At 34.4% G+C, this 23,257-nt stretch overlaps 1 protein-coding gene and 1 non-coding gene across 2 annotated transcripts; both read right to left on the bottom strand.

Moving 5' to 3' along the window:
- Positions 1-3,280: 3,280 nt before the first annotated feature.
- On the bottom strand, positions 3,281-5,717 carry LOC108851652 (dihydrofolate synthetase). The gene is made up of 9 exons (XM_057006772.1): positions 5,342-5,717; positions 5,165-5,262; positions 4,947-5,091; positions 4,790-4,852; positions 4,563-4,724; positions 4,286-4,480; positions 4,103-4,202; positions 3,871-4,005; positions 3,281-3,783 (listed from the first exon to the last, which is right to left on the bottom strand). Exons 1-9 carry the CDS (start codon positions 5,627-5,629, stop codon positions 3,377-3,379), a joined length of 1,593 nt encoding a protein of 530 aa, XP_056862752.1. The 5' UTR covers positions 5,630-5,717; the 3' UTR covers positions 3,281-3,376.
- Positions 5,718-18,287: 12,570 nt separating this feature from the next.
- LOC130512069 (small nucleolar RNA R71) lies at positions 18,288-18,394 on the bottom strand. The gene has a single exon (XR_008945630.1). It is a non-coding gene; the product is annotated as a small nucleolar RNA R71 (small nucleolar RNA).
- Between the last annotated feature and the right edge of the window lie 4,863 nt (positions 18,395-23,257).

Genomic DNA, 23,257 nt, shown 5'->3' with positions numbered 1-23,257 from the left:
TCACTCTCCTTCCCGATACCCTATAGTCATAAGCTACTGATGAAGGTTTAAGTGAACCCGAGTGATTATGAGAGTTAGTCAACGTCGGAGATGCTTGGCTCCCAACGTTGAAGGATAATCATCCACTTCTTAAAATGATATGGTACTTTACGCAAGATGGATTGGAGATCTTGTTCGGTTTCAAAACGGAATTGGAATGGCTGAGGTCCTAGTTCTCTTCCTGTTACAGTTCCAACTGTAGACCAATGTTGAGTGAAGAAATCCACCAAAGCTCTAGTCTTTTGCACTGTCGGGTTGGCCACCCTTCCAATGAGAGTGAGTTTGTTATCTTCTATGAGGTGGGCATTAGCAGAGTTTGGGATTACTACCGGCGGTCTTCTCGGTGGCCTGCGCGCATCCGCAACCCACTTTTCCTTAGCAGATCTGGAGTAACGGTGCGTCATACCTTTAAGCTATCTAGGAGACCAAGGACAAACAGCTTCCAAACAGAACAAAACAACAAACAACCTCACACGGAGGAAAGCCTTTACACTAAACGGATGAGTGTAGGGGAAAGGAAGTATAGCGGTAAGGAAAATCTTCTTGTAATCGACCTCAAACAGAGGTAAGAGCTGAACTTGTCAGTAAGTAGTTTAGAGAAGGGAGGAAGAGCCACACTCTAGGGAAACCGCATCACATTTTCCAGCAGCAGCACGGTAAGCAGAGTGAGGTTTCGAGTTATTACCAGCCATCTTCACCAGTAAGTGCAGTGAGGGGGAGCAGCGACGGACCCTCCGACGGCGTCGGAGGCGTGAACCCGGTGAGGTGAGCTTCACGCGCAAGGGAGCTTGGTAAAGTCCGATGGTTTCTTCTCAAAACAGAAGGAATTTGAAACGGTACTCTGTTTTGCAGAAGTACAGTTGCCAAAAGGAGAAAGAAACTAGCGGGTAAAAGGGTTAGTCGGTAGAAGTCAACTTGCTATGGACCTTTCTTGGGTTTAGTGTCTGAGAGAGAAAATTGCCTTTTTTCTTCCTATATCTAGTGCAGTGCTCTTCTCTTTTCCTATTTCCACTATTTCCGACATTCGAGTCATACTTTCTACATTCTCCGCAAAATAATGTATAGGTTATTTTTCTTCTCATGATTTATGAACCAATATGCTGTACATTTGTCCCGTTGAGATCTATTATTCTTGCTTTATGAAGCTATATTAATCATTTGTAAAAAAAAATTAAAATATTTATGATTTTTTATAAATTGGTTATATAATTGATAAAATAATGTATAGAGGTTTATATATTAATTTTAAAGGCTTATAAATAAATATTAAATAATGCATAAATGATAATATAAATTTTAAAATATTTAATGCTTTTTAGTGATAAAAACTCTCAACTATTTTTGAATTGTATGAGAACCCCTTAAATAAGTTTTCAGCTTTATAAACCTCCAATTTATAAACCGTTAACATATGTCACCCTCTGTTATGGTATATTAGATGGAGGGTAACGAGCGTTAATAGACTTAAGGGTCTGACTGGTTCAAATGCAACGGTTGCAGTTGCGGTTGTGGGAATTTGCGGGTGCAGGATTTTGAAGTTTCAATCGTTATGTAGCGTTTTGTATGACTGGAATAACGTTTAAAAATTATTGTGTTTGCGCAATCTTTTTTTATAAAAATATAAAAATATACTGTTGTGATAAAATATAATAATTATTAATATAAATGATTAATAATAATATTATGTTTAGTAGTTATTTTTTTTAATTATTTGAAAGTTATAATTTTTTATTAATTTTTTTGAAGATTTATATTTAAAATTTAAAAAGAATATTTTGTTTCATTTTATATATGTGTATATTTTTATATATGTATGTATGTTACTTTATAAAAAATTCTAATCAATAGCTAGTTTAAAGTTTTTATAAAATAAATTATGATATTGTTTGTGAATTTAAATTTATATTTAAAATTAATATATTTTTATTTATAATATTTCTATTTTAAAATTTAAAATATTTAGAGAAAAATAATTTTTCTATCCATCCGCACACAACCGCAAACGCTACCTAGAAGCCTAGAACTATTTTTTTATTTTAGGATGTTTTTAACGGTTTGAAGCGATTTGTAGCGGTTTGTATGATTGTTTTGAAACGCTGTCAATGGCTACCAACCGCAAAACTGCATTTGCTTGTGGTAGCGGGGAAACAAGTTAAACCCTTAAAGTTAGAAATTTATTTTGTAAGATTTTTAGTTGAGTTGAGAGTTTATTTTACAATTTTTCTTTACTTGAGGGGTTTAATTACTAAAAACTTTTGTTTAGATAATAATAACCTTCTTAATAAGACGGGATTAGGACATTTTAGATTAGTGTATATAGCAATATTTCGACATGTAACGAGATACCTTGTTTTGATTTATACATTGAAGTTTTCTTAAGAGCTTTTGCAAGCACTGCGAAAAATATTTGCATCCTATCAATTTCGTTTCGAATTCAGTTTTGAGAACATTCTACTAAACTCAAGATCATACATTGATCTTAGGTCATCTAGCTTCCGGTCTCTATCAAAAAATATCATAGAATTAAGGATCTGACTGGTGTAACCACATCGATTGCGGTTGCGAGAATTTGCGGTTACGAATTGTTACGGTTGTAAACTTTTGCTAGAGATTTGTACGACTGATACATCGACTACAAATTGGTGCATTTGCAGGACTCTTATGACTGGTAAATTACCAAATACAATAGTTTTTAAATAATAAATTAACAAAATTTATATTTTATATAATTATAAAAATATTAAAAATCATAATATTATAATAAATATAAAATTATATTTATCAAATCATACTATTAAATTTTTAAAAATTATAGAAAATATTTTTGTTTTAAAATTTTATAATATAAATTAAAATATAATATCTATACATTTTACAATTTCTATTATTTCAATTTAAAACCTTTATTGAATAATTTTAGTTTTACTTTTATTTTTTTTAAATAAAAAAAAAACTATTCTTCCGCAATCCTCCGTTACCAACCATTTACGGGTAGCGGAAAAACCAATCATACCCTAACCAGAAGACTTTCTCCAATGTTTCAGTAAAACGCTACTTCGACCTAAATCTTTTGTGATGAGATAGGAGAGCGTATGTGACACATCAGTGGATATGTTACCCAAGTGAAAACCGGAATCTTGTTTGGTCCGGTTTTCCATAAATTTTGCAATGTTCAGTTGGTTTGAGTTGTTTCAATTCATTTAAGGTTGGTTCTTGTTCTATAGGTAAAGAAGATGGCAAGAACCAAAATGGTATCTGTGTTTTTTTTTTCATGTAACATGAAACCGTTACAAATAACTCAAAAATGTGATAAATTAGAACAGAAGATAGAAGAAACTTAATGTTGCAGAGAAGCTAAGACTGAGGATACGATGTGAAGTGAACCAGTGACTATAACCATTCCTGCTTCACCGGTTGTGTTCTCTTTCAGAATCTCATACGCAAGCTTTAAAGAACCAAACACACTTTTGTCTTCTGAAGCTTCCATAAACCCTAAACCTAACTCATCAGCAGCTTTTATCCATGATTCCTTCAAAGCCGAACATGAGGTTGATCTAACCTTGCCTCCACCAATGTCAGCTTCTGTTAGAACTACTGCTTCTGGTCTCACACCTGAGAGAAGTTCTTTTGCAAAGGACACATGATCTTTGTCACTAGCCATTGCTACCACAAACACTAGTCTCCTCTCTGCAAATTCCTTCTCTATCATCTCCTTTAAAGCTCGTGCAGATTCTTTGGTATGAGCTGAAAGACAGACCAAAAAAGATTGAATAACATTCACCAAAACTATAAAACACATTTGCAGATCGACTTAAGAAGAGAGATCAAAACCTCCATCAAGAAGCACTGTTGCTCCAGGTAACTCTAACGCCTCTGCTTCTTTTGGTGTAAGAAACTGACTTCTACCAAGTAAACGAGTATTCTCTAAACCAATCCTAATTGCTTCATCTGTCACTCTCGACCATCCTGGAATCGCCCATCAAGAAAAGAAACTCTTTAAAACACTTTTGTTGTTTAGTATGAACATTGAACAGTGTAGAGTTGACTTAACATGTATTAATACCTTGATCTCGAAGACAGAGAGATGCACATGTGGCAGTAACAGCATTTTGGAGCTGGTGATGTCCAAGCATGCGTAGATTTACATCAACAAGCTCAACAATCTGCGTGTATGATGTACAAATTGTAGAAAACACAAACGAATGTATTGCTTCAAATAGAAGAATACAAAGTCTTTGAAACTTACTGGTTTCTCATCTTTTTCATCTTGTATTACAATGTCACAGGACTGACAAAGCCCGATCCCGTTTTTGTTGATGATGCCTTTGATTGATGAACCAGGTCCAATATCAGATGCCAATACAACCGGTGAGGACAATGAAGCTGCTTTAGAGTAAAGAATGTCCTTGATGTGAGGAAGAAACGGTCCACCTAAAACCACCTACAAGTTTATATAAAACTCAATATATCATTGTGCTTATAAGCTAATGATTATAAAAGCAAAAAAAATAATAATACATAACTGGACGACCATGTTTAGTAATTCCAGATTTGGCCTCTGCTATGCTTTCCAAGGAACCTCCAAGAGCAGCCATATGTTCCTCACCTATGGTTGTTATAACTGATGCAGCAAGATTTGAACTTTCGATGACATTTGTAGCGTCTCGAGCTCCTCCTAGCCCAGCCTGAGGATACCAAATCAAAAGATAAGAAAGTGGTAGACATAAGCTAGATGATTAGCTTCTGCAACCTCTATAACTGCAATGTCGACATTCTCCTTTGCAAACAAAGAAAAGGCTATCCCAGTGAGAATCTGACAAAAAAAAAAAGGAAACTTATATATATATAAGAAAATTTGTGTGGAAAGTAGAGAGAATGTAATCTATAAGAAGAAATTGACTAGTAACCTCAAAATGACTTAAGGAACCATCTTCCTCTTGAATAGACTGGTCGATGATGGGTTTGATTGAATAGAAAAGATCATTAAGAGTAGATGCAGAGACAGGTTCTCCGTTACAAGAAATGCGTTCTTTGATACTCAGAATATGTGGACTACACAGAAGACCAAAGGGCTCATGTTACTAACCAAGAAAGATTCAAACTTTAAGATAGTGTGAGTATGTACCTAGAATAACAACCAACTGAATAACCTCCAGCTCTTAAGACATTAGATAGAAAAGCAGAAGTTGAACCTTTTCCCTTGGTTCCAGCCACATGAACGACCTATAAGATATGCAGAAAGATTCAAACTTTGAAGATGATATGACAACAAGTTTTCAGCAATTGGAATCAGCAGAGGAACCTTGTAATTGAGATGAGGATTGTGGAGACGAAGCGTGAGACGTTTCATTCTACCGAGATCGAACCCTTCACTTGAATCGGTTCCAGCTCCTTTTGGGACACCTGATTTCTCGTAGTTTTTGAGAGATTCTAAGAAGCCTACAAAATCTCTGAGCTCTGGATCTTCAGTTGATAGGTTTCGATTCGAGGTCGTCATCATATTCGCTGCTGCTGCGGAGGATGGTCTTCTGATTGTTGGAGTAAGTTTGTAATTGGAAATGATACTCAACTGGCTCCACACTGCTCTCATTCTCTTTACAACCGGACCAAGCGACCGTATCTCTCTGTCTGTCTTTCTGCAATTTCTTCTTACATGTACAAGCTGAGACTGAAACTCAGAGCCGAGTAAGATTTAGGGGTGTGCATTTCGGTTTAGTTTCGGATTCGGTTTGGATTCGGTTTGGTTTGGGTAATTTGGATTTTATAAAACTCAAACCAATTAAAACCAAAGTAGTTTTGGTTTGGGTTCGGTTTGGGTTTCATTCGGTTTGGTTCAGTTCGGTTTGGTTTAGATTTAGTTTGGTTTACATTATTATGATCTAGTTTGGTTCGGTATAGTTTGGATTGGTTATAAAATATGAAGACATCAGTTTTATATTTTTATTAAAAAATAATCAACTCATAAATGATAGAGTGAGAATATAAAAATTTATGCTACATAATTTTATATATAATAGTATTATTTGAATTGTATTTATATTTTTTTTCAAAGATATGGAAGTTATGAAAAAATAAAAAGTAAAATTTTAACTAAAATTTACAATAATACATATATATATATATATATCATATATATTTTTACTATATATATATATTGGATTATCGGTTTGGTTCGGTTTGATTCGGTTTAAACTCAAACCAAACCAAACCGTTCGGGTTGAATAAAACATGAACCAATTGGATTACATAAAGAGCACAGTTTGGTTTGGTTCGGTTTAACTTCGGTTTGGTTGGTTCGGTTCGGTTCGGTTTGAGTTTTTTGCCCACCCTTAGTAAGATCTTATTTTGCAACCGTTTTTACTTATTTCTTTGATGGGCTATGTTTATAATTTGGGCTAAGAACCCACAAATAATCTGACACGCACAAATTGAGTTTGAATTTTTCAATTCATTCATCAAATTTTCGTATATAAAAATGCTCACTTTTATTGACAATCTATTCTAATTCTCAATTTTTGTTTAATAAATTTTCTAGTCACATTAACTATGATTGGACTAAAAACGACTTAATCATTAGAAAAAAAAATTTGGATAAATTAAAAGTTAAAATACTGTTCCAATTGTTTTTGAAAAAAAAAATTTATAAAGTATTTACTACAAAATAAGAAGATTGAGAAATTGCCAAAAATACCATTTTCATAGTACCACTTTTCATGTTTACACTAACCACTTTTACCACTACTTTTAATGAAGGGTCTAGATTTAAAGGTTTAAGATTTAGGGTTTAGATTTGATGTTTTAGGGTTTAAGGTATATAGTTTAGGGTTTATAGTTTAAGATTTAGGGTTTAGAGTTAAGGATTTAGGGTTTATAGTTTAGACTTTAGGGTTTAGGGTTTAGTATATTGAATTTAGGGTATATAGTTTAGGGTTTAGGGTTTAGAGTTGAAGATTTTGGGTTTAGGGTTTAGAATTGGAGGTTTAGAAATTAGAATTTGGGATTAGAATTTTGAAAAACATATAAAAACAAAGATATAAGAGTCTTTACCATTTTAATAAATAAGGTATTATTGAAAATGTGTCTTTAGTGGTGGTAAAGATGAATAATGGTACCTTGAAAGTGGTATTTTTGAAAATTCCCCAATAAGATTTTGGATATGAATGTCAAATAAAATTAGCTATCAAAATTTATTATTTTAAAAGGAAACTTAATATAAATTGTAATTAATATCAAAAATAGTTAGTAAATCTTTGTACATATATTCTTTTAAGATGATCAAAAACTTAACATTTCACACAAAAAAATAGTTAGTAAATGTAATTGATTATAATAATTATTTATTAAAAATTAACAAATTTCATATATACCTAAAAATTGAATCAAATTTTCATAATTATATACATATTCATATTTGAATTCTGTAATATACAATGATTTATTTTGGAAAAATCTCAACATTATAAATATATTTTAGTTAAAATCCTATTTTCATTTAATATTAGTTTGAAATAAAAATTATTTTCTGAATGTTCGACAATAAAATTTAGGTCTGTGAAAAACTCATGTGTTGAATCACCACCAAATCTGGTATAATATTACAAGATTCTTTGGTTTCCTCTCTAATATTTGTCCCATAAAGCCTTGCTGCTCTGAAAGTAGGCATGTCTATTCGAATTTTCGAGTGGGGTTTGGATTGGTTTCTTTCGGGTTTTGATTTTTTGAATTCTACACACTTGAATTTAGTTAAATATTTAGAAATTTTTGGTTTGGGTTTGGATTGATTATATTTTTTTTTTACGGCAAACGGCTATTCTATTACTCAAGCTTGAGGTGGTCTCGGTAACCAGATCGGAATAGAACAACTAACAAAATGTAACTTCCTGTGAAAGGATCTAGCTGTCTTAGTTAAAAAAGTCTGAGATCTGATTACGCGCTCTTGGAATATAAGAAATCTTGAAATCCGGGAAGCATATGAGCAATGTCTCTATCCTCTCTAGTTCCGTAGCAAAACTTGGCCAAGCATGAGGTTCCTTGATCATAACAATCAGTTCTTTGCAATCTGTTCCGAACTTCTGACATGTTGAGTACTGAAGCATATTCTCCATCGCCCATCGCACCGCATCCACTTTTGAGTGCAGAACTGATTCTCTCTTGGGGAAGTTCTGTGATCCCATGAGCTGTGTTTTTCCTCCACTATCCAACCATACCCATCCACATCCACTAAATTGCGCATGAGAAGTCCAAGATCCATCCAGTAAGCAAATATTGCCCAAGCTTATGACCTGGGATTCCTCTCCATTACACACTTGTACTACTGGTGGTATTGTCTCGTTAGCATTAAACCAAGCTTGACATTCGCTCTCAGCATATCGAACTAGTTCCAGAGGATCTCTGTCTATTCCTCTAAAGAGTTTGTCATTTCGAGCCTTCCAGATATACCAAATTAGCCAGGGATAAGGATCCATGTCTTGCTCTAGTTCAAGTGAACCATTTTTTTCCCAAAAAAGATAGTTCATATTGGTGTAGATGCTTGATGCTGGAAAAACATCAGGATTCGTTGGACTCGATGAGTGTAGCCAAACTTGCAGAGCAGGTGGACATTCGAAAATTGCATGTGTTACTGATTCCTCTGACTCACCACATCTTGGACAGTAGTTGTCACATCTCATATTTTGCCTTACTAGATTTCTCGTTACTGCCACATGACCAGTTAACAATTGCCATATAAGATGACCAATTTTCTTTGGCGCCTTTATCTTCCAAGAAAAGACTTGGAGCTTTGTAATACTTGGCTCTACCATTTGCCTTTCATCTACATCCTTCAAAAGATTTTGAGCCACCCAATATCCAGACTTGACCGTATATTGTCCATGTCTTGCGAAGTTCCAGCAAAATGAGTCAGGCTTATGAGTTGTGCTTATGACTAAACTCCTTATGAGAGGTATGTCATCATAAGATAGGTTCAGGTTCAAGTTTATATTTATAATTATAATATAGAATACATATAATTTTCTAATATGTAGCAGTCTAGGTCTGTTCAGGTACTTAAGACTCGAAAAGACCTAAAATATCTGAATTTCATTAAAATTTAGTCAAAATTCGTTATATTTATCTAAATTTTTGTAAAATGATCAAAACTTAACTATGAATAACTGAAATTAAACATTTTAAAACTCTAAATATGATATTTAAAAGGGGATTGAAAATGTTACAAAAATATAATTATGGAAATTGCAAATAAAAACACTACGGCCAAATTATAAGATTATATAAAAATAAAATAAATGAAGTCATAGTCTTGAATATTTATATTTTTAAGTTGGAAGTAAATAGATCTTTGTACGGTTGGATCTATTCGGTCAGATTTTCCGTGTTCAGTCTATTCGGATCGCTTTTTCGGTTCTAATTCTTTCAAATAAAAGAATTTTGGATCTAGCTACATATTTACATATTTTTCGATTTCACTTTCGGATCAGATATTTTCAAGTTGATTCCAGTTCAGATTTTCGAATCCAGGTAAAATATCTGGACCTAATCGAAGCGAGCCTAACCCATGCCATCAATTTGTTTTCAACATATAGCTCCTAGTTGCTAACAAGAGTTGTCATTCGAGGGGGCTCCAACCTTTAGCATCGTTCCTTGAGACAAAGGTATGGAATTAGTCTTGACATGTTCTCCAAGATTAAACAGAAAAATTGAAATAGATTGATTAAAAAAAAATTTAGTTACAAAAACTTACTAATCAAATAATCGATTGGTGTTATGGCAACTATATATAGATAGACCTTGACACAATACTATTTACAGATATATAATGAAATATCCACGAAGTTCTCTGGGAAAAAAACAGAGTTTCCACGTCAGGACACCTATGTTGATCATTGGAAATTAGAAAGTGAAAACGCGCTTCCAGTCAACGACTATTAATTACCACACCCTCAACATTGTCTTGTATAAAACTAATTTGTTCGTCTGCGAAGGCGTTATAAGTTATAACAAACCAGAAAGAAAACATAAACTAACTCTTCTCTCTCTCCCTCTCTGCATCTGATTTGCAAAAGGATCTCAAGATTAAAGATGATGGGAAAAGGCACCTTTTCGATATTTAAGACGAGGAAAGAAAGGACGAGGCTGAAATTTTTGGGACTTGGAAGGCTAAAATGGAAGAGGCTGAATCTGAAGATGTCGTTTTTCGAAACTTTGAAATTCAGATTCATGTCTATCATTGAAGCAATGGTTTTGGTTTCTAAGCTTGGTTTCTTCTTTCTTTGTTGCGGTTGCAGATTCTAACACGTTTGTATTTATTTATTTTTTTGGTGACCAATTCTGTATTTTTTTGTTTTTTGTATTATTAGTCTATATGTTAAATTTCATTTTAATTATTTCAATTCAATATCCAAACTTTGTCTACTCCGCTTCTGCTTTTATAATTTTTAAGTTCTAATGAATTTGCATTTGCCATAAGTATTTGTAGAGTAGAAGTGCAATGTAAGCAATCCATAAGGTTCATAATTATTGAAATTAGTTTGGATTCCGATCGGTTTAGTGTAAATTCGGACTAGATTAAAGTTATAGTCAAAATGTGATATTTACAATCAAATCAAATCTCATTTTAATGAAATTTTAAATTATGTTCAAAACGAAAGAAAAATATGTACATTATCTTCGCGACTTAAATCTTTTTTTTGTCTCTTATACATGCACAAGGTTCTCTGTCAATTGCATGTCTAAATTGCAAACAGCTAGTGTTAGTTTTTTACTTTTTTTGTGTGATGGAAGTCAAACAGTAGGATGATACACAAGTGTGTAACAAGAATATACACCAATGTTTACCTAACGAAAATGCACAACTATATTACAACAAAACTATGCTTTAACATTTGTACCCTGACAAGACGTTGTAGCCCAATGGTTAGGACGGGTCCCCGCCTGCACCCAGGTAAGGGGTTCGATCCACGCCGGAGGGAACTACCTTGCAACGCTCTTGTCACCCACACGGATATGGGCCATGCTTTCGGCCCATTTGAAAAACTGGGAGGGGCGTCTATCCGTGGGCATTCCTTCCCCTTGGGGATTAGTCTGGGCCTTCTGGGCCTGGGATACCCCCAGGTTAAACAAAAAAAAAAAAAAACATTTGTACCCAAAAAAAAAAAAACTATGTGTTTTCTTACATGCAACAATAACATTTTTAGATTTAAATTATATTTAAAAATAAAAATTTGTTAACATTCTAGATTTTATTATCTTCTTACCAATATTTTAATATAAATTATGATTTAATTAAACATAAAAATTAGGATAAACAAAATTGTTTGTTTATTTTAAAGTTGCATTTACTAAAAAATATGTATATATTTAAAATTATAGTCTAGATTTTTATTTATTTGTTGGTTAAAATATATTAAATCAAATTGTATAAATCAAGAAAAAAATTTGATATAAAAATTGTATAATTAACAAAAATTAAAACTAAATAGCATTTCTAAAATTTATAGATATCAAAAAAAAATGGTATTAAGATTAAAAAAATTATATTTTTAAAATAACATAATAAAAAGAGAGTGAAATAATTTTTAAATTTTATAAAATATTGTTATATTTTTATTATTTTATTATTTAATTTTATATTTGAATATATTTATTCTAATGACGATGTTCCGTAATGTACAATATTTACAAAAAATCAAAATCAGTATTAGAAGTAATTTTTCATATCACAATTAGTCATAAGCCATATTATAGTTTTTCTTATGCTATGTTATTTTTGTAGTAAAAGTATTTATATAGAGGACACATAATCAGAAAATTTGGAAAATTAATTCTCAACTAATGACTAGAATATTCTGATTGGTTACTTGTGTTTGCTTTTAAAAAATCACTTGTTAGAGCATCTCCAAAAAGACATTCTATTTTGAAGTTTACAATGAAGTTTTAAGTTAGTCCTCTCCAATAGCAAATTTGAAATATTTATGAGTTATAAAACATTCTTCAGAAAAAATTATATTTTATGTTATGGTCTTTATATTTATGATACTTAATTTTAATTCATAGAACTTTATAAATAAATAGAACATATGTAAAACTATTATAGAAATATTAATTAACAAAATGATACAATAAATATATATAATTTTACAGAGAAATACATAATTAAATATTAAATTACAAGTAATTTACTACATTATTCTATAAATTAGTACATTTGTTAAGTTTATTTTCTAATATTGTTGTTATCTAAATCTAGTTTTGAAAAAATAATTTATTTTAAAGTTTTTATTATTATTTTTAGAAATTAAAATTATAAAAGCAAATTTGAAATATTTATGAGTTACAAAATTTTGAAGGATTAAAAAGATTAAAGGACAAAATATTTAAAAATTATAAATATAATATGTAAATGTAATGGCTATAATGCAATGAAAAAGATGAAATTTTAAATTGAAGTTTTGAAATTTCTTTTTGGAGAACAAAAAACTTCATATTTGAAGTTATTGAAAGATGCTCGTAAACGTGAATATAAGCGTTAGACGCATATACAAAAGAGTTTGTAAGTTCATCCATGTTAAAAATCACAACACACAGACATATATTGATATTAATAAAATACAATCATTGCTAATATTTTCCTTGGTACTACTTGGCATATTTTTTTTTGCCACTGGACTTACATAAAAATTATAGAGTAAATTGAACGAATTATATAACTATAACCACTTTTATTAATCAATACTTAACCTCTGATCCAAAATTCTTGGACCAGTTTCTTTCTAATATAATTGGGTTATGTTTACTCTTTTTGTCAATACTAGGGATTTGTCCGAGCTTCGCGCTGGAATTTTTTTTTTTGTTTTTTTTTTCAATTATTTATATCAATGTTATTTGTTTTATTATTTTTTGTCAAACTTTTCCATTTTATATCATTTTAATAATTGTAATTAGTCTAAATTTTTTATATTATATTATTTATAGCGAAACCATAAACTCATTATCTTATTCTGTTAGTTTTTTTCTACACGAAAGTTAAAATGTGAGTAATAGCTTAACAGGGGTGGCCTTCAGGCAACCATTACGGTTCGGTTTAGGTCTATTTGGTTTTTTAGATTTTTGGGGTTAAATGTTTTAGTCATCTTTGTTATTCATAAATTTATTAAGAACTTTGTTATTCAGCCAATACAACAATCTTTGTTATTCATTTTTTAAGAACTCTATAAAGTTTGGGGGACAACGTCAATGTTTAGGGAATATTTCTATGTCAAAAACCTCTAAAAGTTTTGGAAGTTAAGGTTAATGTTTCATTCGACTATGTCCAGATCCGATGTTACAAGTGATCATAGCGTTACACAAAACCTTTTAGTGTTTGTAGCATTAACGCTCGCATGGTATAAATAATTTAAAAAAAGTTGAAAATGTATCAAAACGTGGTCATGTTGACAAAAACTTGCGTTATTGAAAGAATGGTACTAAACCAACATGATATCAGCGATGACAATTGTACGTGTACATCATTATTAAACAAGTAGTCAAGTAGACATAACGCGTTAGGAAACTTTGCACGAGATAGTAAACCCTTTCTAAAAAAAGAAAAAAAACACTTTACACGGGAAGTTTGTTTCTCCTTGGTTTAAATGTTAGAGCATCATTAATGGTATAAGTGGAAGGATATAGCTTATGTGTAAAAGATTAATAAAATAATGTAAAAAATAAAGTTTAATAATAATTAGTATTAGGATAAGTGGGGGAACCTAACCAAAATGATTCTTGTATAAAACCCAAAATATATATATTTCATCACTTATTCAAATTTTTCCTTTTATTATAATGCTCTAAGATGCATTGAAATATGCTGATAAAGATGCTCTAAAGGATGAGAAGATTGGTTTTGACTTTTGATAAAGAAGAGAACATAGGTGTTGAACAACTTATACCGGCTATCTACTTACATCTTTTCATAGTTGTATTGGCTGATTTAGAGTAATGTTTCCACGTGAGTATCAGTTCACCTACCCTACCATCTCTAGACACTAGTAGTATTAAATTGCCTTCCGAGTGTTTATTTTCCGGTTACTTTTTTGCTTCTATTATCAATGTAATTTTGGTTGTATGTTTTCAACTTCGATAGTTAGATTTGTCTTCAAAAAATATATTTTATAGGTTCTAGAAAACGAGAGCTCAACTATGAAATGTCTTATTTTACTGGAAGTTGTAAGCAAGCTGGCTTTCAGATAAACTGAGCCAAGTGGCATCACTTATCTAGTGCACGAGAGCTCAACTACATTTATATTTTAATGTTTTATATCAGGTTTTAAAAGATCTTTAGAAATTGAGTTCAAACAAAATCGAATTGCAGTCATGGTAAAAACTAAACACTCATGGTGGAGTTTAGTCGGGGTAGTAAATTGCCGTTTCTATCCCTTATTCGAGCTTGAGTACTTGTGAAATCATCTTCTGTCCTAAGGCGAATCTAGAATGATGGACATGCGCTCAAATGTTGAGTATTCTATATTTAGTGGAGTATTGAAATTTCAGCAATGTTTTATAAATAAGACAAGATTCCCACCCGTAATTTTAAAGTTCAGGACTAATTTCTTATAAAATTTTAATATAAATATATATTTATTTGGAAGTTTAATTATTTAAAAACAGAACAGATTTTATAAAATTTTGTTAAATTAAGAAAAAAACATATATTTATTTTAATATTATTAGATATTATAAATAACTTAGTTAAAATGATGACATTATTACTCTAAATGAAAATCTTAATTTAAAAAAAAAATTAATGGCATAAATCATAATTACACGTTAGTTTAGTGTTAGTTCTATATAATGATTCTCTTGATCACATAAGCTATAATCAATTTTACTTACAAAATTCATTATATTACATTTATAAAAACTCATTTTATTGCTTAATACTGTATATGCAATCATCATTGCCATTACCATATGGTCTATACGTACGGTACGGTTACAATGAAGTTCCATTGAATTTATGATGCACAAATTTGATTTTGAAAGATGAAAAACTGTAGTTGCAAGAATACTTATATCATAAAAGAAAAATCAATCGTTCTTTTTTTTTTCTTGACAGGCGAAAAATCATGGGAGAATTGCCAAGTGTGACTCAAAACTTGGAGTCAAACCCCAAAGAATACTCCAACTTGGGTCAAAGACAAAAGTAAACTAAAAGGCTATTAAAATTACAACTATCTCCTTGTGAACAAACAAAAAAACGGATTTTTTTTACGTTTCTACCCCTTTGCAAGTCGTCTGTTTAGACGACTTGAAAATAAGTCGTCCAGACGACTTAACTTAAAGTCGTGTGGACAGTTATTCTTAAACATAATTTAAAAATTTTGTAAAAAATATTTTGATAAGTGAAAAATTGGAATTATGTAATTAACATATGTCCTAAGAGATATAAATTAATATATAACAAATTTCAATTGTTTTCAGCCCATATGAGTGAAAGTAGTGAGTCATGATATTCTTTAGTTTGTGTTTCATCAACATATGTTGTAGTATTGTATGTGTTCTTAGGGTTAGATTTTGGAAAGCATTAAAACCGTTTTTGAAATTTTTAAAATTACCTAAGCGTGTTCATTTCTGTGTATAGTAAACACTATTGAAGTATAATTTGATTTTATAACGTCGTTAGTAAGTTAATTTAGTCATTTTAGTTTAGGGGTTCATTTTAGGGTTTGGGACGACTTAATATTTAGTCTTCTGTGCACAGACGACTAAATATTAGGTCGTCTGATGTACATTATCAGCCATAATAAGTCGTCTAAACCGGACCAAACCTTAAAGTTTACCAATGTATTTTTAAAGCTAACCGGATTATTTACCCAATATATAAAGTGATTTTTTTTGTTTCATTTTCCGCAAAATTCAGAAACCCTAACAGTTTTCTCTCACCGGCGATATCAAAGGCGATTCGAATTCCCACTATTTCCGAACAAACCATCGTTCTCAACGTCGGCTATCTTTCTCACTTCATTCTCACCGTTGTCGCCGCAGCTTCTTCTAACCCTAGCGCTGCCGATTCTTCTAAACTCTAGCGCCCCCGCTTCCACTATTTCCGAACAAACCGTCGCCCTCGCCACCGTGCTCACCAACGTTCTCACCGCCGTGATATCTTGCATATTTACATGTTTTTAGCTTTCATATCTTATGCATTTTGATCATATAGCTTAGATTTTAGTGTCTTTAGGATCCATATTGCATTCATATGTCCCTATCAGGTGTTGGAGCATACTATGAGATGATGTGAAGTGTTTAAGAGCTCAAAGATCCAAAGGAGGTGAAGAATGAAGCTCAGCAAACCAAGTACTCTCTTAGACTCGACTAGACCGGAATGTCAAGACCGGAGTCACCATGCCGGGCGTGGAGAGACAGGACCGGATTGTGAGGACCGGGAAGTACACCCCGGGCGTGAAGCCATGGACCGGGATGGAGGACCGTGAAGAGCAAGCCGGGCGTGAGGCAGGACCGGGATGCAGGACCGGGATCACCATGCCGGGCGTGAAGAGAAGAGAGAGTGGTCTAGGCTGGTTTTCTCAAACCGGTCCGGTTCGACCCAATTCGACCTTGGGTCATTTTAAACACTATTTTGAGGTTTTAATTAGCCTTATCCAAGGGGCACTCTAGTCTTTTATCCTATGTATCTTTCTTTACCCTAAACCTAAGTATAAATACTTTGTAATCTCCATTTTGGAGAGATTATCTTATTTTCTCTTAAGAATCACAAAACCTCTTTTGGGTGAAAGTTCTTCCCTTTTGTTCTTGTTTTCTTAAGTGTTTATAATTTCATTTCTTGCTTTCTTAAACATGATTAAGCTTGGAAACCTCATGGGTTCAAGAGTAATCATGGTGATTAGTGAGTAATCCACTTTTGGATTCATGGGTTAGGGAGATTAAGGGTGATTAGGCTTGATCTAGGGTGTTTAGGTGTAGATCCTTCTTAATCCTTGCTAGTAGAGTGTTTTTAATGCTTCTTTAGAGCTGGCCTCTCTAAAGTTGAGTTCTAGACATTTCCCACCCACAAGGTGTTCGATGAAATGTCTGAACCAACTCTCCTAAGCTTTTAACATACTCTACCAAAGAGATTTGTTGTTAAAGGTGTTAAGATGGCTATTAGACTTGTCATTAATGATTGCTTCCTAAACATTCAACCAAAGAGATTTGATGCTTGAGTTTTGGAAGTGAATGAGCATTCATCTAGAGATAGAGTTTGTTTACTCTTGTGTCTAGGTCTAAGGTCGATAGATTGATTGAAAGCTGACACTTTTAGATTAAGTTTGATCACCCAAGGTCTAAATCCCTTATCCCATGAGTCCTTTACTCTCATAATCTAAAGAAAGTTTCTTGCTTTATTGCATTTTTATTCCTATTTTAGTATAATCTCTCATCTCATCTTGATAGCATTTAGCTTAAGCATGGTCTTGCATTCCTAGTGCTTCGCATTCTCTTAGAATTGGATTGACATCCTTTATACTTCAACATTTGAATAGGATCTTAGCAAAATCCTGTTATCAAATTGGCGCCGTTGCCAACTTCTAAGTTGATTGTGACATTGGGATTTAGTCATTTGCTTGAGACTAAATCATTTTTATTTTCTATTGTGATATTGCTTCTTGCCTTCTTTCTTTCTTTGACTTTTCAGGTGTATGAACTTGAGGAGCAGAGGTTCATCAAGCCTTGTTTCCATTGTTGAAGACATTTCTGCACTTGAGAGGGATATTGTGAGAAGGAGAAGGGAAGAAGAGCAACAGGCTCACATTCAGAGGTTGGGTTTTGATATGGAGAACTTGCCTCAAGATAGAGCTGCTGAAGATGGTCAAGGAGCTGCCAACCTTGGACCAAGACATCCACAGCGCCAAGCTAGAGCAATTGGTGCCCATGATCAGCCTAACATCCATGGAAATAGGGCTGGCATTAGAGCACCAGCTGTGGAGAACAACAACTTTGAGATCAAGTCAAGCTTGATCAACATGATCCAAAGCAACAAGTACCATGGGCTTGCTTTGGAAGATCCTCTAGATCACTTGGACAACTTTGATCGGTTGTGTGGCACCATCAAGATTAATGGTGTTTCTGAAGATGCATTAAAGCTTAGGCTGTTTCCATTCTCTTTGGGAGATAAAGCTCACACATGGGAGAAGGGTCTTTCAAGAGATAGCATCCGGACATGGGATGAGTGCAAAGAAGCCTTCCTCACCAAGTTCTTCTCTAACTCAAGAACTGCAAAACTTAGGAATGAGATTTCAGGATTTCAACAAAAGAATCTTGAAGGTTTTAGTGAAGCATGGGAACGATTCAACAGCTACATTGCTCAGTGTCCTCATCATGGTTTCAGCAAGGAGAGCTTGCTTAGCACTTTCTACAGGGGAGTTCTACCATCTTGCAGAAACATGCTTGACACAGCTAGCAATGGTTTCTTCTTGGGCAGAACCGAGCAAGATGCAGAGGAACTAGTGGAGAACATGGCAAAGAGTGATTCAGTCTACAATGAGGAGAATGATAGAGCCAACAGAGGAGATGATCAGCAAACAAGGAAAGACATCAAGTCCTTGCAAGAAAAGTTAGACTTGGTTCTTTCAAACCAAGCTAAGAAGGAGCAGGTTAGCTTTGTTGGTGATCCTAGTCAAGAGGTCCCTCCTACGGTGAATGAGGTTGATGGTTTGGAAGGGCAAGAGGAGCTTTGCTTCATCAACAACAATGGTACTTGGTACAGGAAGGAACCTAACTTTCAGTACAACAAATACCAGCCTAGGCAAAACACACCTCCTGGTTTTGGGAACAACAACAATCAGTCCACTCAAGCTCAAGGAAGCTCTTCTCAAGCTACAGCTCCTGACTCAAGTATGGAGTCAATGTTCAAGCAGATAATGGATGCTCAGTCTAGATTAGCAAAGGACATTGGCCATGAGTTCCAAACCGTGCACTCCAAGATTGATACTAGCTATACCGAGCTGAACAACAAGTTCCTAGTACTTGCCTCTCGCTTCAACGCTTTGGAGAGTCAGGTCGCCTCTATGCCATCATCTTCCAAGAGCCCAATGGGATTACTACCAGGGAAACCAGATAAGAATCCCATAGAGTCTTGCAATGTTGTCATCTCTACTACTTCTTCAAAGATTGAGCTCAGTGATCATGAGAAAGAGGTGGATGAGATTGAAAGACTCTTGCATGGAACAGAGATTGTAGCAACAGCTGAAGCATATATGGTGGATAAGGCTATGGAAAGGGTTCAGGTACAAGCTGAAAGGAAAGTTGAAGCAACAAATATGCAGAGAGCTGAGACTAGGGCTGAGAAACAAGTTGAAAAGAGGGCTGACCACAAGCTAAAAGCGGTCAAGCTAGAAGAAGCTCCTAAGGTTGAGCCACCACCATATGAGGTCCCACTCCCATTTCCAAAACGGTTCCTCACCAAAGCTCAGAAGAAGGTTATCTCTAAGTTCAGGAAGGACCTAAGTGATGTTGGCGTCAAGCTTCCAGAGATCTCGAGTATGCGTGAGGCTCATGTCCAAATGCTGCTCATCCAGGACATTCTCACTCACAAAGAAGAAGTAGCAGAGCTCCTGAACATCTCAACACTGCAGCTTGACCCACCAGTCCCTCCAAAGTCTCTTCCTAAGCTTGGACACCAAGGGATGTTCACTTTACCTTGCTCCCTTGGTCAGCTCACTCTTAAAGATGCTCTTGTTGATTCTGGTGCTAGTGTGAATGTAATCTCAATGGAGATGGTGAAGAGTATAGGGATTGAGAGTATGGAACCAGACAAGTCTTCACTACAGTTTGGGGATTCCTCTTCTACAACCCCACTTGGTATCATTAAAGACTTCCCTTTGAAGATTGGAGCATGCACCATTCCCATTGACCTCACTGTCCTTAGCATGGCGACTGGGAAGAGAGTTCCTTTGGTCTTGGGCACACCTTTCCTCACAACAGTTGGAGCTTGCATTGACTTTCCCAACAAGAAGGTCACTCTTATGAATGTGAACAAAGCTGTCTCCTACCCATTACAACCTCCATTGGATGCTAGCTATTGTGGGACAATCACTTTTGGACAGGAAGCTGATAAGAAGCCCCAAGATGAAGTTGTTGCTTGTGAGACAAAAGGTCTCAATGGAGAGACTTCTAAAGAGTTGTGTGTTGAGCACTTGGAAAATGCTAAAAAGGAGGGGATGAGTGGAACCTCAAAGGCCACTCATGGCAAGAAGAAGATGCTGCAAGAACCTCATCCTCCACCTCTTGATATGCTCCCACACACTCTCACTCTCCATCCAATGAAGCTCAAGGATGGTGTCGTTGAGTACAAGCTCAGGTGTAAGGGAAAGTCAAGGCCATTCTCAAATGCAAGAGCCATCCTCAACCCTCAGCTCCAAGATGATCCAGTCAAGCTTCAAGAACTCCTCTCTCAGGTCCTCACCATCACTCTTGAAGGTGGGAAGGACCCTCCTTCTCACTAACCAAAAGAAGGAAAGTCAAGCTAGAGACTTAAAACAAGCTCACTTGGGAGGAAGTCCCATGACTATCCCTGTACATATGTCTTTTGGATTTCCATTTCAAAGACCCATGGAAGAAGGAGGGCGACCAGACTCTACTCCTTAGACACCAATTCCTCTTCACACGCTCCATAGAGGTACTCCTTCACCTTTCCATTGTATATACCATTTCGTATTGCATTTAGATTTTCTCGTAATCATTTCTCTCCACTTTTCACACAAGAGACTGTGTGAATTAAGTGTGGGGGAGGTGCAAGTTGCTGATGTTCTTGTGTTTTCTTGTCATTTAGCATGCATTGTATATAGTTATTGCATAGAAAACCCATAAAAATTTGAAAATTTTGAAAAACACAAAAAGAAGCGTTTAGTTGCATCATTGGCATTTTAGGATTGAGTCTAGAAGCATTCATATAAGTTGCATTCATACATAAGGGGATGATTTTACCTTGAAAGATGCTCATGCTAAGTTCTCATTTTGGCAACCTTTGTAATCATGACAACTAGATGGAGCATTCTCTTGATAGCTTGTAGACTTTGTGCCTTGAATTCTCTTCTCAAAACTCATTGGATTGTTTGAAACTCTCTCTTTGAAGATGCTCCTGTCTTATTTAAACTTAATGTCTCTTGCTTATGGTCCTTTGTGTGCTAAGTCATGGCTTATACACACTTGAATTGTCTTATCCTTTTTGTCCAATCTTTTTGACAATTTCAAGTGGCACTCCATACCTTAAACCCAAGCTTTCTTTCAAGCCATCATTGATTGTTGAGTGAGGTCTTTTTAGAAAGCTTTGCATGCGCATAATGTTGAGAGCATTGGGAACGACAATGCTTAGTCTCCATTCTAGCTAGATCAGACACTCTTTTGTCTAGCATTTAGGATGGGGTGGTGAGTATTGTGAAGCTTATTTTGGGAGTATTATTTGGTTAAGAAAGAAAATTTTAGACTTTTAGAACTCTAAAGTTAAATCTAAGTCTCAAGGGATAGTTAGATAAGATCTTTGACTCTTGTATTAAATGTTTTGGCCCCCAAATAAAAAAAAAGAAAGCAAATAAAGAAAAAAAAAAAGAAAGCAAAAAAAAATGAATGAAAAGGGGGCTAGCAAAGTTTAGAAAAGGCTAAGAAGTGTTCAAAAGTATAAAAATCCCTTGATTGACTTCATAAAAGAAAAGAGTTCTAGAATAGAAAGTGTTTTAAGTTCTTTGAGAAATCTTTGGTGAGTGATGAGAGTTGGGTTTTGGCACTTAAAGTTTAAATTTGAGTTTATATGTATGTGGAAAGGGTAGGATAATGGAGATTGAGCATTGTATGCATGAATTGATTCCCTTTCTTAGATATATTATGTGCATTTCCAAAGCTACTTTGTTTTGAGAGTAAATCACCTTTAAAGATTGTTTTGAACTTCCTATTTCATCATTGAACATAAGCATTTTCTCACCAAACCAAATGACTTGGACCTTTTGACCATATGCAAGATTTTCTATTGAGTTTGCTTAATGATTGTTAGAGAGTTGTTGGATTTGGGTTTGTGGAATCATGATGATGAGTGTAGAGATCAAAAGAGTTGAATATGCCTAGAGAAGTTAGAGAAGAATGGAAGTTTTGCTCTAGCTAGTTGTTATGATTATGCAAGGTTGTTAGGATGAGAGCTAAGAAGAGCATCTTTTGGTTATGAAATCCCTGTTTTCAAACCTCTCCTCCTTGGTTCTTGAAAGTTTACTTGAGGACAAGTAAAGGACTAGTGTGGGGGAGTTGATATCTTGCATATTTACATGTTTTTAGCTTTCATATCTTATGCATTTTGATCATATAGCTTAGATTTTAGTGTCTTTAGGATCCATATTGCATTCATATGTCCCTATCAGGTGTTGGAGCATACTATGAGATGATGTGAAGTGTTTAAGAGCTCAAAGATCCAAAGGAGGTGAAGAATGAAGCTCAGCAAACCAAGTACTCTCTTAGACTCGACTAGACCGGAATGTCAAGACCGGAGTCACCATGCCGGGCGTGGAGAGACAGGACCGGATTGTGAGGACCGGGAAGTACACCCCGGGCGTGAAGCCATGGACCGGGATGGAGGACCGTGAAGAGCAAGCCGGGCGTGAGGCAGGACCGGGATGCAGGACCGGGATCACCATGCCGGGCGTGAAGAGAAGAGAGAGTGGTCTAGGCTGGTTTTCTCAAACCGGTCCGGTTCGACCCAATTCGACCTTGGGTCATTTTAAACACTATTTTGAGGTTTTAATTAGCCTTATCCAAGGGGCACTCTAGTCTTTTATCCTATGTATCTTTCTTTACCCTAAACCTAAGTATAAATACTTTGTAATCTCCATTTTGGAGAGATTATCTTATTTTCTCTTAAGAATCACAAAACCTCTTTTGGGTGAAAGTTCTTCCCTTTTGTTCTTGTTTTCTTAAGTGTTTATAATTTCATTTCTTGCTTTCTTAAACATGATTAAGCTTGGAAACCTCATGGGTTCAAGAGTAATCATGGTGATTAGTGAGTAATCCACTTTTGGATTCATGGGTTAGGGAGATTAAGGGTGATTAGGCTTGATCTAGGGTGTTTAGGTGTAGATCCTTCTTAATCCTTGCTAGTAGAGTGTTTTTAATGCTTCTTTAGAGCTGGCCTCTCTAAAGTTGAGTTCTAGACATTTCCCACCCACAAGGTGTTCGATGAAATGTCTGAACCAACTCTCCTAAGCTTTTA

The sequence above is a fragment of the Raphanus sativus genome, chromosome 4, assembly GCF_000801105.2.
Source record: "Raphanus sativus cultivar WK10039 chromosome 4, ASM80110v3, whole genome shotgun sequence".
In the NCBI taxonomy this organism is placed as follows: Eukaryota; Viridiplantae; Streptophyta; class Magnoliopsida; order Brassicales; family Brassicaceae; genus Raphanus; species Raphanus sativus.
Note: the sequence above shows the minus strand (reverse complement) of the source record. Positions and strands in the feature narration are given on the sequence as shown.

Coding starts and splice junctions, on each gene's coding strand:
- LOC108851652 (XM_057006772.1), bottom strand. CDS start 5,629: ATGAGAGCAGTGTGGAGCCAGTTGAGTATCATTTCCAATTACAAACTT. Junction 4,853..4,946: donor GTTCCTTAAGTCATTTTGAG/GTTACTAGTCAA, acceptor TTTTTTTGTCAG/ATTCTCACTGGGATAGCCTT. Junction 4,203..4,285: donor ATGAAAAAGATGAGAAACCA/GTAAGTTTCAAA, acceptor TCATACACGCAG/ATTGTTGAGCTTGTTGATGT.